The following is a 17,066-nucleotide window of genomic DNA, read 5'->3' as shown; positions in this document are numbered from 1 at the left end:
TGCATATCCATTTTCGTCCTGATACGATCCAATATGGCTGCCTAGCAGCCATTTTGTTTGTGAATTTTCCATGTCCAAAGCCATAACTCAGACATGCTTGATCTTATTCAAAGTTGGTGTTAGGACAGTGTTCTATGACATACATGTGCATAACTATTCTCATGGACGCCTGACAGCGATTTTGTTGGTGCAGTTTTCATGTAGAAAGCCATAACTCAGATATGCTTGAACAGGTCGTCCCCCCTCCCCGTACCCGACCCATCCTTTATTGTTGAATGGTTTATTCCCTCACGTCATCTTGAAGAGTAGGCATATGTCCCGTGTCCCTCGACGAGACACAACATGAGTAGGCATGTTCCATGTCCAATGAGCAGACACAACATATCTAAGTCTGTTTGATTTAGGTTCACTAGTGTTGTTGCGTGATCAGAGTAGTGATATCAAGAAAACTGCCAGTTCCTTAAAACCCAATCATGTCATTCTCAGTGACTTGTTATTTATGTTATTGACTAGAAAATAAACTGCTCAGCACGGTATTACTTTGTTATAAGGTATAAACTGACATTATAAACGTGTGGCTAGGCACATTAGGAGGCAGGTTGCTGTGAGGTAGAGGGCGAGAAACGGTGGAGAGAGAGAGGAGTCGCTCGTAGTGTGGCAGAAAACGGATTGTCTTTATTTCCAAGTATAACAGACTAATAGCTAGAGTTTATAGGAAGTGAATAACAATTAATAGTGGTATAAGGGATATACGATTGTGTCCATAGATATGTACAACATCTGTTTATGTAAAGTATTACTGATATTTATGAGAAAATTCTTAAAGTGACCTTTGATGTCCGCGACAAAACTTCATGTAGAAGTGTTCTGTGAACATAACTCCGAAAGTATGTTTCTAATTTATTGGCCAAATCGGAAAATACCCCTGGATAAAACTCCCACTTAGCATAGATAGATATGGTATAAAATGGCATAACAACAAATCGAACAGAGACAAAGTCAAATCGCTATATATGAGTAGCATGTTCAGGTATCATCATCAACAGCGCTGAATCCCACAAATTTCATGTAGAACTGTTTTGCAAACATAATTCCACTAAAAAGTTTTCTAATTCATTCTGCCAAATCGAAAAACACCACCGAACAACACTCTCGCTTAGTATTATAGATGATTAGCCATGTATTTTCTCTGTAAACTGTCTTGCATAGCCATTCCCTGCCCTAGTACAGAAACATCGAGTTAACAAACACACTATGGAACTGATGACACCATGTAGAAAAAGTTCCTTATAAAGATACCTATGGCTTGAGAACATGACAGCCCATACCTATCTTACAGTTCTCAAATTGTAATCCTCAGATCTTCAAAGAAAAAAATTGCCCATTTCAGTTGATAACAATTCAGTTATTTGTTATTTCATAGCATAATAATTGTCTTTCTCTTTACTCCAAATTCTTTCCTCTTGTCTTTTCTGCTTTTCTGTTCATCCATCTTTTTGCGTAGTTCTCCGGAAGCAATACAATGGCACCCAGGAAATCGACAGCTCCTGCCATATAGCATGGGTAGTTATAATTCCCAGTTATGTCATATACCATGCCTAGATAGAAACAACATGAGATAAACGCAGTAACCAGTATGGTTGTGAACAAAGTTAACTCATGACATTGCAGTAAGTAAATATACAATTTTTTTTCAGTTAAGCTATGTGACTGATTTTATATCTTGGCTGCATTTGTTTATGCTTAAAGAACTCAGAATGGTCATTTTCACCAATCCTGCATCTTGGTACCTTACTAGAACAGAGTCATAAAATTGTAAATCTACCTAAAGGGAGATCTTCTAAGCCAGCCAGGTTTGTCAATTGGCAATGCTCTATTTCAAATAGATGATGCAGGGTTGGTGAATACCACATTTCTGTGATCTTCTAAGCATACAGAAATGCACCAAGAATAATTAAGTCTCGCCTTTAGTCAATATTACTTTTGTTTTGGAGACATAAAGCTGTAAAAGGATAATAGATGATAACACAAGTTGACCCCGGGCCACCCACCTGTAAGAACACTTCCAGCAATATCGCCAAGGCCAAGAAATGGTAATCCAAGTCCAACTCCACTGCTTAACTTCTGTAGCCCAACATGGTCTCGGATGACAACAGTTGTCAATGGGTTGAAAGTACCACTAGTCAGCCCAACAATAATGCAGAAGGGGGCCATTTGTTCGTAGGTTGTTGCTACTGGCATGAGCAGTGTGGCAGCACCACACACACCAATGGTAAGAGCATAAGCGTGACCATAACTAATACACTTGAAATCCACTATCCAACCATGAGTCAGCCGGGCTATGAGGCTAGATATTCCAACCATTGATACCAATGTTGCAGCTTCAAGTTCAGTGATGTTCAACTGCAGAGACCGTCCAATGATGATATGTACCATTAAGGAGGTAACACCAAAACCATTACAGAAAGAAGCAAAGCAAACCATTGCATAAGGGGGATTCCTCCAAAGCATGGACAAGTCTGAACGTTGGATATATCTCAGCATTGTACAGCATCGGTTTCCTCCAATCGAGTTCTGCCTTATGTTTACTGTCGATGCCCTCTTTGCCTTATCCGGATTATCACTACGGGTAATTGTAGATTCAACATCTTGGTTGATCACGAGTCTACCAAACTCTAAAACATCGTCACCGCTTCCAGGAGTTTCATCACCTGTATTAACACCTATAGAAACACGATCTACACCACTTGTATCATTCGAAGAGCCATTTTGAAAGACGACATTATCATAACCTATTGAAGTACAGTTAGAAACTCTCACTAATTGATTAGAACCAGAACGAAGGTCATTCTTACTTGAATCATCATGATCATCATCAACTTTCGATTTCGCTGTTTTTAATGTTTCTGTTACCTGTGGTGGTGGTGGTGGTGGTGGTGGTGGTGGTAGTGGTGGTGGTCTTATCAATGCACCACAAACAATCAAATGAGAGTGGAAGGCAGAGTGAATGAGACAAGCACCTCTCCATCCATAAAAGTCAATGAGAATTTGATGGAACGGTGGCAGTATCAACATAGCGAGGGCAAGTCCTGCAAATACAAATCCATTGACGAGAGCAAGTCGACGGGTAAAATAATGATTTACGGCTGTTATTACGGTAGGGAATGCCATTCCATTGGCCATGCCTGAAATTCGAAAGCAGTGCATGGATGATATAGAATTAGAATGACATCCAAGTAACTTGATTCTGTGTTGTCGATGGTAGGGCAACATCATGAGGATAACATTGGTGGTCTAGCTTTTATATGAAACATTCATTAGAGTGATATATCCAAATAGTTTACAGACCAATCATCAATACAATGTATCATGTCTAGTTCGTGTCATTGGATCCATCTATGTATATATATATACATGTGTATGTAATGTATACATATGTAGACACACACAAAGCTACGCATGATTAGTATGTTTGAGGTATGTTATCATATTTGAGTCACTTGCAGCAGGGCAGTGTTTCTTTCTTTGAACATCATAGACTGGTATATATGTTTGAATGTACATGTGAATGCATCAATCAATCAATCAATCAATGAGGCGATTAATACTATGTTTGATTAATTAGTGAATGACATTTCGTGATTAACTTACCTGTTACAAATCCACAAGTAAAAACCAGGTAAGTGGTACTCGTAGCAAATGAGCTAGCCAACCAGCCAACAGCAGACACACCACCTGCAATTATGACTGTCATTCGGTAGCCAAACTTTTTCATCATCACCATACTTACTGGAGCTAATGAAACAAAACCCTAGAAGCATCGACAAACACGACCAAAAAAGACTACTTTTGACTGCAAAGATTCTATGAAAGTAATTTATATGTATTGTTAAAGGATCAAACTCAAAAAGTTGCGAAAACGCACACGCGCGCGCGCACACACACACACACACACACACACACACACACACACGCACACACACACACACACATTATGTGTCTACACAATCTGTAATAAAACTTTCGTGTGCGTGTATGTGTGTGTGTGTGTGTTTGTTTGTTTGTGTGTGTGTGTGTCTGTGTGTGTGTGTGTGTGTGTGTGTGTGTGTGTGTGTGTGTGTAACATACAATCGTGGTAAAATCCATTCATAAGTGGGCACATATTAATATTATGGGAAATTGACAAAGTCTAAGATGGAAAATGTTCTTCAAATCTTACCTCCAAATGATGTCATTGCTATAGCAAGAGAACCAACCACAGCTGATTCAGAAGCTGTACTGTTAAAGTATCGTTGAAACTCACTTACGAATACTCCAAGTGAAAAGGCTGACCCAAATGATAACATAGTGGCAATATGGCAACTGAAAAGAACAACCCATTTCCAACCACAATCCGCCATTTTTTATTCTCCGTAAGGAAGATCTGGAAGAAAAGACACTTTGTCACATTTTTCTATCTATTTCAAGGTTGAAGTAACATCGATTTTGCTGTGTCTGTCTGTCTGTTTGTCTGTCTGTCTGTCTGTCTGTCTGTCTGTCTGTCTGTCTGTATGTATGTATGTATGTATGTATGTATGTATGTATGTATGTATGTATGTCTGTTTGTCTGTCTGTCATTTTCTGAAAAAATAATACTCAGTCTGAAGGATTAAGCAATCTAAACGGAATTTGATAGACATTCTTCGGGTAATGATAGAACTTTTTCAGTTTTTGAGCGACATTCACGCAGATGACTAAATATAATTAACATAGACAGTGTTCGATCAATTGATGTAGTGGCAGATTTCCATAGCGCCATGGCGTTGCAGCACAGTGTAACTGTTATGTTTATGGTGTTTTTGTAAAATGTTACATACACCATAATTGTAATCTATGTGCAGTATCATTCTGCATTGCAGTGTCAATTATGTCCAATTTTTGAAAGTTTATCCACTTGCCTAACCATCCATGTTGTTCTTTTTGCAACATACATTACCATTTCACTGTTCCTATTGCCATGGTATACATTTAGTTGCTAGGCATAAAAGTGTTCATTTGCTGAACGTTTATTCATTTGCCTAATTCCCAGTTGATATTTTTCCTATGATATCATAAAACACCATTTTTGTGGCTGTTGTTATGGGCATGGTCTTGTTACTAGGCATACGTGCATTCACCTTTTGGATGTCTATCCGAATGTCTATTACTCAGTAATCCCTGTTGTTATCCTTGTAATGTACAATATTGGGTTGTTGTTATGGGCCTGGTCTTGTTGCTAGGCATATTTGTATACATCGTTTGTATGTTTGCTCAATTTCCTACAAAATAATGCTATTGTTGCAAGATATATTGGCAATTGGTTGTTGCTAAGCATGTGGTCATGGTTGATATGGCCAATTGCGTCAATATGTTTTGAATAGCAGCAAAATTCATATTTATATATCACTGATCTGATGAGATCATTATGTGCTGAATAGTTCATCTACAGACTCCTAGAAACATCTCCACCCATTTTCAGACCAATCAGCTCGGAAGATTTTATCCAAAAAGACACATTTGTAGACCTAATTTGCATATCACTAATGTTATAACTGTGTCATGAACGATGCGATGTTTCATCTACACACCTCTAAGAACACCCCATCAAATTTAAGACCAATTTTTACCAAATGTCATTTTCTTTCAAACCCAAATAACACACCTGTAGGCAATCATTTTTACTTGAACAATTTCCTATCTATATACATTAAGTAATGTTCCCTGCAAATATCAGGCAATCAGTTAATTGATTTTAAAGAGTCCTTTGCATAATTATTGCTGATTAGGGTAATTAGGCAATATCTTATAAATGCGAGCTTCAAATTATATAAATTTTGACAGACACATGTACGTTGGTGACATGACATACATTTACTTTAAAGCTTGTTTACGTATTATAAAGTATTATGGAGCTTGCTGTTGTAACTTTTAATTTCAATGAGGAATTTGCATAATTGATGATATTTTGCAATTAGGTAATGTAATTTTCAAATTTTCCTATAATTGTGTGCATACATCCGATAAAAGCGCACATGTTCGATATCGCTTGCGGGTGTACTTTCAAATTCTATTGAGTCATTTATATAATTAACGATTTTTGATGATTTGGCAATGCCTTAATGCAAGCTTCAAATTTCATACGACTTTCAAAGAGCCACGGTGGAATGCGCTCACTACAAAACCAGTACCTCCTGGCATCATGTACAACATAGCATTTGTGCCCACCACTCAGCTGTGAAATAATGGCGCCATAAACCTTTTAAATTCCAAAGTGATGTCTGAATCGACAAAGTATCGTGAATAGCAAAAACAAACACGTTTATGAGAAACAATAAAATTAGTCATGTATCTTTCCTGACCTCATACTTATATAGCTATATTCTTTGACCCATTGTTTTCAATGGAATCAATCGAGCATGATGACAACGTTGGTGTTTAAGTTTTAAGCATTGCGCTTCTAAGTCTTGTCTGTTAACAAGACACCATATTAGTTGTGAATTACAGTTAATAGGAGTGTTTTTAAAATAAAAATTACTATGTCCGCAGACTTGGTAACCTTCAATGAACTGTTCTCACAATCACAAGTTTACCAACTTGAATATTTAACGAGTCTTTCAATATATACTTTGTTTTAGAAAAAAATTAAAATCACCTCTGAAAAAGAAAACAGTCAAAGTAATCGGTTTCACTTCTAGTAGAGATTACACAATGTAGCATTTTCTTGACAACTGGTTTGATTTTTCTACAATCATTATTATTCACACCTATTGTACAGTGACAGTCTTAAAAATTTGCAGAATTCGTATATTTTTATTATACCTCCAAGCCCCAATTCATCACTTTGTCAACGCGGATCTTTGTTATAATGTTTCGTTTTATACCCCAGTATTACGTTCTCTTAAAAAAAAAATTTACCTATATGGTATGTTCACCAGACTGTTATATGGAGGTCTATATTCAACCATAGACCCTACACGAACGTGGTTTTAACCATCATTGCTAACGTAGATGTTGATTTATTTGCACCAGCGTATGCCATATACATACATACATACATACATACATACATACATACATACATACATACATACATACATACATACATACATACATACACACACACACATACACACACACATACACACACATACATACACACATACATACACACATACATACATACATACATACATACATACATACATGCGTACGCACGCACGCACGCACATACATACATATATACATACATACATACATACATACATACATGCATACGCACGCACGCACGCACGCACGCACGCACACACACACACACACACACACACATACACACATACATACACACATACATACATACATACATACATACATACATACATACATACATACATACATACATACATACATACATACCGGAGTTTTCCGAAGCCCATCCGTAAAGTTGCACATGGGCGATCATTTGGCGGGTGGGCGTCTAATGGTTTTTTCAGATTCACTACGGCAAGAATTTTGCCTTGTTTTATTGGTAACCTTGGTTTTTATTCAGTTCGAATGTTCCGTTGAAAAAAATCCCCACAAACTTAGAGTGCCAAATAAAAATGGATGTTTTTTCCACGAGAAGAATGTGATCGTGAAGGTACGTACAGACACCTTTGTGCTGAGATCGATCAACAAGCCGGCAGATGACTCATGGAGATCCGCAGACGTCACTGTCAATGCGACACACTGCGTCTAAACAATTAGGTCAGGGTAATTTGCATGGTGAGTGTGCACACAAAGTGAATTACATCGAGTGAGAGTTGAAGTAATGTGTAATGTCATGTATAAATTAAATGAGTTCATGGAGATTTAACAAACGGTACAAGACTAATGTCAAGTTTATCTAGGGGTGAGCAAATCAGTTTATGAACTTGTGGCCCCCGGACCAGTGTTTAAAAAATTAGTGGTCCCAAGTCCCGCTAATGTGAAACATTGAATCTTGCCTATGAATCTATATATTCAGACGTACACCACTTTTAGTTGAACAATATCCAATTTATAATAATAAATATAAAGTTGACATGCTTGGTCAATTCAGTCAATTGACAATTCTATTTGTAATGGTTATTTTTGAGGCATCGACGAAACGAAAAACTTCGAATGACGACTTCACTTGGATCTCACGAAGGATCAGGAATTGACAGAAATATGCGACAAGAACATCGGAAAATACTAAATAATAAGTAGTATTAATAATGGTTCAACAGTGCAGTATAACGACAAAAGTTGTACTACGGTTTGTCAAACTTGTCGGGAAAACCCAGATATTTGCAAACCAACCATCACAACTGTACAAAGAAACTGACCCCTTCAAAGTTGATCCTATAAAATCTCACGAAAAAAAAATAGGAAGACATATTGCCTGACTATAGAGAGGGTGTCCGTGTGACGGTATCGAGATAAATTCAAATTCGCCAGTCCCCGAGGCTTTGGCAAATATCACATTACAGTGCTAAAAAAAGATACTTTGTTGACTATCTGTAACTCTAGAATCAGACTGTTTATTTTGTGTCATGCTGGTCAGTTGTTTTCCTATAAATCCATAGCTCAAAAGATTGACCATTTTCCGTGTTGTCCATTTAAAACTTTACAGCCATTCGCATTTCAGATCGGGTCTAAATTATTTACGAGATCAGGGCCGTAGTCTGACCAAATTGCCAAGGGGGGGGGGGGGGGCAGCACTTTGTCTTGGTGCAATCATGCATTTAAAATTTAGAAAAGTGCTATTTTACATAAATTTGCATGTAACTTACATAATATATATTTTAGCATACGCAATTAAATATATCATATGTAAGGTCAGAAAAAATAAAAAATTCTTGTAAACGGGCAACCTAAACCATCACATTGGGTAAGTAGGTCGATTTCATTTTTTCACAATGCTTGACAAGGTTAAAACAAACCATATACAATGACAGCAAAATATTTCAGGTCGAGTTTAGATAGAACTTATTCAGTCATCTTGATACTATCTCATGCAATTTATCTGCATAGCTACAGTTAGGAAATGTACACAATTTACGGTTAAACAAATGGTGTAGTTCCTCGCACCCTCTCTTCTCAAAAATGTTAAGCCCCGCCAATTGAAACTCAAGTATTATTTTAGCATCCCCTTCTCAGGCTTCTGTCACCTACACTACAGTGGAGATATAAAATTATATGGTACAATGATTCATTGGAAGGAGACAACTCAAAAGGTGAAAAAATTGAAAATAAGACAGTGTAGGAGGCCATTTAGAGGCATAAAATATCAAAACATAGACATAATAAAATAACAGAATTGAAACAATTATGCTATGTATTACATATTATTTGGAAGTGTATTTTGTTGTGGCAAAGCTGAAAGATATTATGCGGATGTGCACATGGTGAATGACTTCTCCTGAAGTTTAATTTCGTTCCAAAAAATCCCGAATAAAGAGCAAAACATTTCAAGACTTTCAGATAGACTTGATGGCCCAATGGTCGTCAACTTTTGTTCAATTCTTTTTAGTGCACATTGGATATTTAATCTCAATTCATGCTTGTATGCAACATCAGAGCCAAGAAAACCCCTGTATAAGATATTATATATTTGGAATAGACTCAAATGTATATTGTTACATGTACTATTAATTTTGAAAAAAAAAATGAGAAGCCTGCATGAGGATATATTGCCCATCATCAGAAAAACATATATGGGTAGGTTGAACAGCTTTTTCATTTTTTCTGGCCTAATGTCGTATCTTTCAAAGTAGATGCCGAAAAGATGTCACATTCAAAGTAAAAAAAATGGATGGTGCTTTCTCAAATAATATAACACAACACAACAAAATTATCATTTTCTTTACCCAACTCCCAAACTGTTATGGCCCCGATTATGTTGGAACCCAAGGTGGACTCAGTGAATTTTCATTGTCATTATCATTAGAATGGATATTGAAGTTTGGGTTTTGATGTCGAAGGTACAGCTCTGTTTACAAATTCAGGGCCATTCTTTCCATAGCAAATTGGCGCTTCAAAATGAATTGTGGAATAACGCTAGTGTCAGTGTGCAATGAGATAATTATATCAAACAACATTTTAACCAAAGACAACGTCGAACCAGTGTGTGAACTTAAGGGAAAATGACTACTGGTCATAAGGACCGACATGTAGCAAATGCTGCTGGTCCTTAAGGAAAACTGCTGGTCCATACTCAATGCAGTCCATGTTCACTACCTGTATCTACACCCCTCCCCCATTTACAGACTAAATGATTTTGAACTTTAATATGATACAGCATATCTTTAGATATAAAAGTAAAAGAGAGTACAACGAATTGTTCACTATCCACTATTATTTCATAAAATTTCCACTCACAGAGTCAAAAGTAAATTTTGGATTCCCAACCAAGTAATATTTGACTCTGTGAGTAGAGATTTTCATTTGTAACTATGAACCCAGCTAGAGACTGCATATTCATTCTGTTCTTATAGACTATAGTGGTCTGAGACTGAATGTATTCATTCCACCATAGAAATACAGATCCATAGATTGTAGATAATATGGGTGAATGAATCAATAAATCTACATTATCTGCAATCTCTAAGAGATCACAGTCCTCTCCTTCCTCTCTGTACGATTCACTAAATTCTGAATCACATAATCCAAAGTCAGATTCATCGTCTGTGGCAACAGCTGATGTAGCTTTCCAACTCTTATCGAACGTAGACCCACACATTCACATCATAGCAGAAAGTTTTATCGCGTAACAATCCCTCTTGAAAACTGTGTATTTGCTTTATTTCAATTTCCATCCACTCAGTGACACGGGGCGGCTTCGTCTTCCTTCGGTCTTTACATATGTAATGAAGCCCCCATAAAGCCCTACCCGTATACCCTACCGTGGTGTATTGAGTATCGTCTCTGACTGTTTGTGTAAGAAATCTGACCATGATGAAGAGAATGGCTAAACATGTCTTAAAGTGCGAGTTTTTTTGACGTGGGAACGTGATATGGTAACTGTACTATAATGTGTCATCCACTATGTACCCGTGTTTGGCATGATGCAGTAATTTTCCAGATACAACAATGGCAACAAAAATGCAATATTTCTAAGTCTACACGTTGATTACAACATGACAGGACGTACATTATCATATGCATCAAATTGAAAGCAATCAGACTACGCATTTTTTTTACTGTTTTTACAAAAAAAAACTATCGTACTGGAGATATCTTACGAAGTGTACCTGGCCTTCTTTATCAGTTAAAACGCCATTTTCGATCGCGGCAACAGACATGGGGAACTCCGGTAAATTGATCGGGAAACCCAATAACATTTACCGGCTATACCAGCCTTTAAAATACAGTGTATGTTTCGTCTTTTTCTTCGGAAGCTCATTGCCGCCTTCTAAATATCGCCACATACTTTATAAATTCAACGTGGAACTGTCTCAAACACGTTAAAAGTTTCATACACTTCGAGCAGTAAACTTTACAACAATGATTAAATGAGTACGATATCATGGCGGAAAAAGACGTATGCGCTGAATGCGTAAAATGAGTCTGAATGTCTAAGACGCAGATGATTAGACGCTGCATGCTACGTCATGTAGTGTAGTCATGATATCAACATTGGCAACAACACGTAGCGAGCTAGCTCTGTGCCGCTTGACTTGAACGAGATGTCGAGAGTAAAATAGGTAACACAAGATCAGATTCATGTAGGTGAAATTGGATATATCTTTGAATAAATGTTATTATTTACTCCAAATTTCAATCGGTCATAAGGACCCATACGTTGTTGTAATTCTGAAAAACCGTCGGTCCGAACGGAAATCTGTTGGTCTCGGGCCGAAGGACCGGCGTTAATTTCGCACGCTGCGTCGAACACAATTATTGAAAGAAATATCTTCAAATAGTGGATCTTAAACTGCGTACCTAGTTTAATAGTTTTTCAGGGCCACCAAATATTCCAAAAAGAGAGCTGCCGTTTTATCAGCATGAAATGTTTTAATATAAGGAACAAGATGTAAATGAGATCGAGCGCGTCTTCGGAGTCACGAGTCACTGCATGCAGCATAGCAGGCAACCTCACGTTGAACGACTTTTTCCGGGTTTTTTTTTTGAGTTTCACTCGATGACATTATAATTGCGACTTGCTATCTTCAAATGAAGGAGACTTTCAAGACTACTGTTACTCGCAGAAAATGTACAGTGCATGTGCGCACTTCTTTTGTACTTTCCCGCGCAATTTTTTTTAATTTGCCGGCGTACAATAGCGATATAAGATACATATTAAGCCATGAGCCAGTGTACATTCACTTTTTAGTGAACTATCCATTGAAATAGCTCATGCTAGGAATCGTCACGTAAATAACGATTTTAATAGCATCACTATGTATTCAAAAAGTAGCTTTTTTCTTTCTTGTTTTCCCAAAATCTCAGGAGGGGGGGGGGGGGGGCAGCTGCCCCCCCCCCCCTTGCCCCCCACCCGCAGGCTACGGTACTGGAGATGGGTAGCTACACACATGCATTGGATGGGAGACTTCACTATGATTTCATGAAAGGGGTTCTACTATAAATCATTTGATATTACAATTTCAGACATACTATAGAAATACGTTTTTTCAGTACTTTGTAAGTTGGCTGCCACCTGCAATCAATCACTTTGAGACGTTTTACCCGTCAGTCTCCAAAGGACATTGTATCGCACACATCTATCGGTCAACTTTTAGGTGAGTCTTTTGAAGTCCTAATTGTAACATTTCTGAATCTAATTAACAAAAACAAAGACACACAGAGAGAGAGAGAGAGAGAGAGAGAGAGAGAGAGAGAGAGAGAGAGAGAGAGAGAGAGAGAGAGAGAGAGAGAGAGAGAGAGAGAGAGAGAGAGGCAGGCAGGCAGGCAGGCAGGCATATACATACATACATACATACATACATACATACATACATACATACATACATACATACATACATACATCGTCATATACCTATTTTAGTTACCCCAAAGGAATAGCCCGACCATAATATTTGAGAAAATTACCTACAGTTTTGCCAATAATCACAATTTTGAAGCGAGCCAAGAAATAATATTACTATTATTAATTATGTTATTTATTCTGTTTTGTATTGCAGTGTCTGTAGACCCTGTGGATGTTCGTCGAATTTTACAACATTTGAAAAATTTGAGCATACGTTCGAAATAGTAGAAAATTTGACCTATAAGTATAGCGTTTCCCTCCAACACTTCTTTTGGTTGATATCCACCCAGTACAATGTAATGTAATGTAATGTAATGTATTGTATTGTAATGTAATGTAATGTAATGTAATGTAATGTAATTATGTAATGTAATGTAATGTAATGAAACGACCGATACCTTCAGTTGATGTCACTTCGGAAGTACAAACTCGTCACAGAACAAAAACGCATATGATAATGTATTTGTAAATTTCGCATTTTGATTGAAAAAGGAACAGAATTTCATCGACAGCATTTCATATGCATTTCTATGTCACGATCAATATGGCCAAAGTTATACATACAGTCTTTGGACAATTCTATTATTAGACCAACAACATTACATAATATATACAGTAACTACAGCTACATACAGTGTATATGAAGTTTGCCATAAATTAGCGTGTATTCATAGGTACTGCCTACCAAATTTGCCATAACCAATACAACCAAATAATCAGGAAATGAATAACAAAATGTGTAACATGTTTTCATTTCATATCTGAAGAAAATGTACATCAACTCATTTATCATTAATATTCAATATTTTAAACTTTTCATAATTGTATTGATGTAGTTCTCCCCAAATTACATCACCTGAAAATCTTCTAGATGCAATGAATTATGAGTATATATTATATTTATTTATGTATTGACAATTATAATAAACAACAGGAGGATTGACATGTCCAACGGGTGCAAAAAATACTAACATCGTGAACATTGGCAGCTTTCAAATTGGTATGTTTTTAGAAGTTCTGGTAAATGTAATCAAAGGTCTGACTTGAAATGTCATCCGTAGAGCATACGTTTAACTTTCAGAGACAAAGTTAGATAACATTATAGAAATGAACTTGATAAACTAAACTTGAGCTACACTTACAAGGTGTAAACATTACCAAAGCTTCCTGTAAACTATAAACAGCGTACACAATTTACGAAAGTACACGTGACCTTGCTTGCTGAGTAGACACATGCATCAAGGCATATACACAGAAAAGCCCCGAACAGGAAATTTTGGGGTTATATTTTATGGGGATTTCAGTAATTCAACTAATTAGGTGCATTTCCTGAGGTTTTGGGGAAGACGTGAGCGCAATGACTAGAAATTCTTACCTTTGCGTTTGCCGAGATGGATCCGCTAAAGACTACTAGTCACGTAGATTCGCGGGTAAGTATATTTTCTACTGTGACACCTTCCATTCCGGGGGTGTAACTCCAATACCATTACGGTAATACTCAAGTGCAGTCATCCATATTATTCGTGGAAAATCGAAAAAGAGGCTGTTATAATTCGTATATAACTTTTCAGCGGGAATATATATTTTCCAGTCATTAGTAAAAGGTAGAAACATGGTCTTAGAGTTTGGTTGGAGAAGGTTGTTTTTTTTGTTATTGTTGATCCGTCTGAATGGGGGGTTGGGGGGTTGGACAACTCAGAATTCTGAAAATGAGGAAATGTAATACTGTCATTCAAAAATATATATTCTCTATTGTATACACGCTCTTACTTCTAGCACCACCCATCCCGTTACTCGGCTATAGAATACTTTAATGCTTCTGTTGCTAGGGCGACAGGTGTACGTAGTATGTCGCGTAATCAAGGCCAAAAAGTCATCTCGTCAAATTATATATCAAACCCCTCAAATGGTGCACCATTACCGACAATTAATATAAAACACTGTGAAATGAAATGTCAATGTTTTACCTCAAGTGATGTACCAATACTGTCAAATGAAATATGTATTATTATTATTTGCTGTCCTTGGTCGAGACAAACGGTTATAACTTTCATTCTAAGACAAGAGTTTTGTAAGTTTTCACTGCAAATACGTGTAGCAAATGAATTCGACAATACTTTCCTGAAAATTAATGTAGCCCATGTTGCTTGGTTTGCACAAATTATACAGAGACAAGCACGTGTGCATTTACGTTTTCTTCCGTTGATCTGAAAGGACTATTGCCATTAGTAATATTTGAAAAGTCTCATTTTCTTCGCAATTTGTTTTATAAAGTCAATGTACTTTTTTACAATTTCAAACTAAGCCAAAATGAATATATATGGCGCGGATCACAAAATTGTGATACATTAGGGTCATATCGACCTTCTGCACGTATAATGTGGCCACAGTCTGACATTCGTGAAATTTAAATATCGAAATTGAGCTAATTGCATTACTTGTTGAAGATCAGTTCAACTTAGAACAAGTGAATTTTCGCAATCTGATTCCTTCGCGTAATTGACACCTTCAAAAATCGGAGGATATACACCTGAGTTTTTTGCCTTCGTGAAGGATATAACAAGGCCAGGCCACCAAATTAGGCTGACGACATGGCTAAGAACGTAACATCATACATCCATGCTCAGATCTATTCAATGGTATGACATATTTTGCTGAATATGAACTATTGTACACTTTTAAGTATGTTCTGTTTACGTCAAATGACAATTAATGTTAACTCATGTGTACACGTGCGTCTCTAGTCTACATTCCAGACCCATCTAAGGCTAGTCAAACTATATAGTCTAGACTAGACCCCGCGGGCTATTCTGGTCACTTAGAAGGTGATGAAGGTCGCTAGTGAGGGCGATGTTCGCCATCGATTGCACCTTTCAGAAACAGAGTATTGAGAAGAAAGCCCGAGGTCAAGTCTAGCAGCTAGACTATACTAGAGAAACTATTATAACACAAAATTGTAAAATTGTAATGGAGAATATATTGTTCATAGGTCCAAGAATCAATAGGACAGTACAATATAATTCCAAAGTAACTATATTGTACTAGCTGTCCTGTAAAATTGTATATTTGATATTGGTGAAGTGACACAAGATTTAATATACTGGTGAATGGTGAATTAGAGCTTTTACTTACTGGCGAATGGTGAGCTAAGAGGGGTATAAACCACCCCCGGAAAAAAAAGAATATATATTTATAATATGTAGATATAGTTATAAGTCGTCCTATAGCTGCAGTTCTGGTCCATTGCGTCACAATGACCCCAATACTGTAACATTTGGCGCACATGTATTAAAGTCGCCCTATTTTTCAAGTCTGGCTGCCATAGAAGTAAATTTTATCATAATGTTGTATTCTGACACGAATCTTGTTCTAAAAAAATACAACTACTTTCAACTTTGATTGTAATCAGTCAATCTCGGAATGGAATTTGAAAAACAAAACCAACAATGTAGATATAAGGCAAACCAAAAATTATTTTTGTTCCGATGTAGAAGTGTCAGCTATTGTGACATTGTATAACCAATTATGTTGTAAACAACACATGCAAATGCGTCACGTCATTTATCAGTGTTTCCTCGAGGCCATACAGCCAGTCGACAATATTAAGCTTCTAATGACTGTTTATAAAATATAGTTATTAAAAATGTATTGGGATTTTTTGCGCATATCCCACATCGTTCACATACCTACCAGGTTTAATATGGTCAACGTCGATATATGTCTGTACAGTGTGTGTGTGATGTGTGTGTGTGTGTGTGTGTGTGTGTGTGTGTGTGTGTGTGTGTGTGTGTGTGTGTGTGTATGTGTGTGTGTTTATTGGCTATTTGGAAGCATAAGGGAAGGCTGCGGATAAAATATTTTGGTCAAACATTTGTTCGCAGCCCCCTCGCGCTTTCAAATAATCATTTTTATTTCACCCCCACCCCCACCCCACCGAAATAAACCCAAGAATTTTCATAGCCCCCACCGAAGACTATACAGAGATTTTTCTCTGTGCAATTACATGTATTTATCCCCCCCCCCCCCAACATCATGTACAGTATACTACATCAAAGAAACA

At 37.0% G+C, this 17,066-nt stretch overlaps 1 protein-coding gene across 1 annotated transcript; it reads right to left on the bottom strand.

The window, feature by feature from the left end:
- Nucleotides 1-1,443: 1,443 nt before the first annotated feature.
- LOC144434951 (monocarboxylate transporter 13-like) lies at nucleotides 1,444-4,400 on the bottom strand. The gene is made up of 4 exons (XM_078123482.1): nucleotides 4,220-4,400; nucleotides 3,652-3,795; nucleotides 2,052-3,185; nucleotides 1,444-1,598 (listed from the first exon to the last, which is right to left on the bottom strand). The coding sequence occupies exons 1-4, from the start codon at nucleotides 4,398-4,400 to the stop codon at nucleotides 1,444-1,446; spliced, it is 1,614 nt and encodes a 537-aa protein (XP_077979608.1).
- Between the last annotated feature and the right edge of the window lie 12,666 nt (nucleotides 4,401-17,066).

Source organism: Glandiceps talaboti, chromosome 5, assembly GCF_964340395.1.
Source record: "Glandiceps talaboti chromosome 5, keGlaTala1.1, whole genome shotgun sequence".
In the NCBI taxonomy this organism is placed as follows: domain Eukaryota; kingdom Metazoa; phylum Hemichordata; class Enteropneusta; family Spengelidae; genus Glandiceps; species Glandiceps talaboti.
Note: the sequence above shows the minus strand (reverse complement) of the source record. Positions and strands in the feature narration are given on the sequence as shown.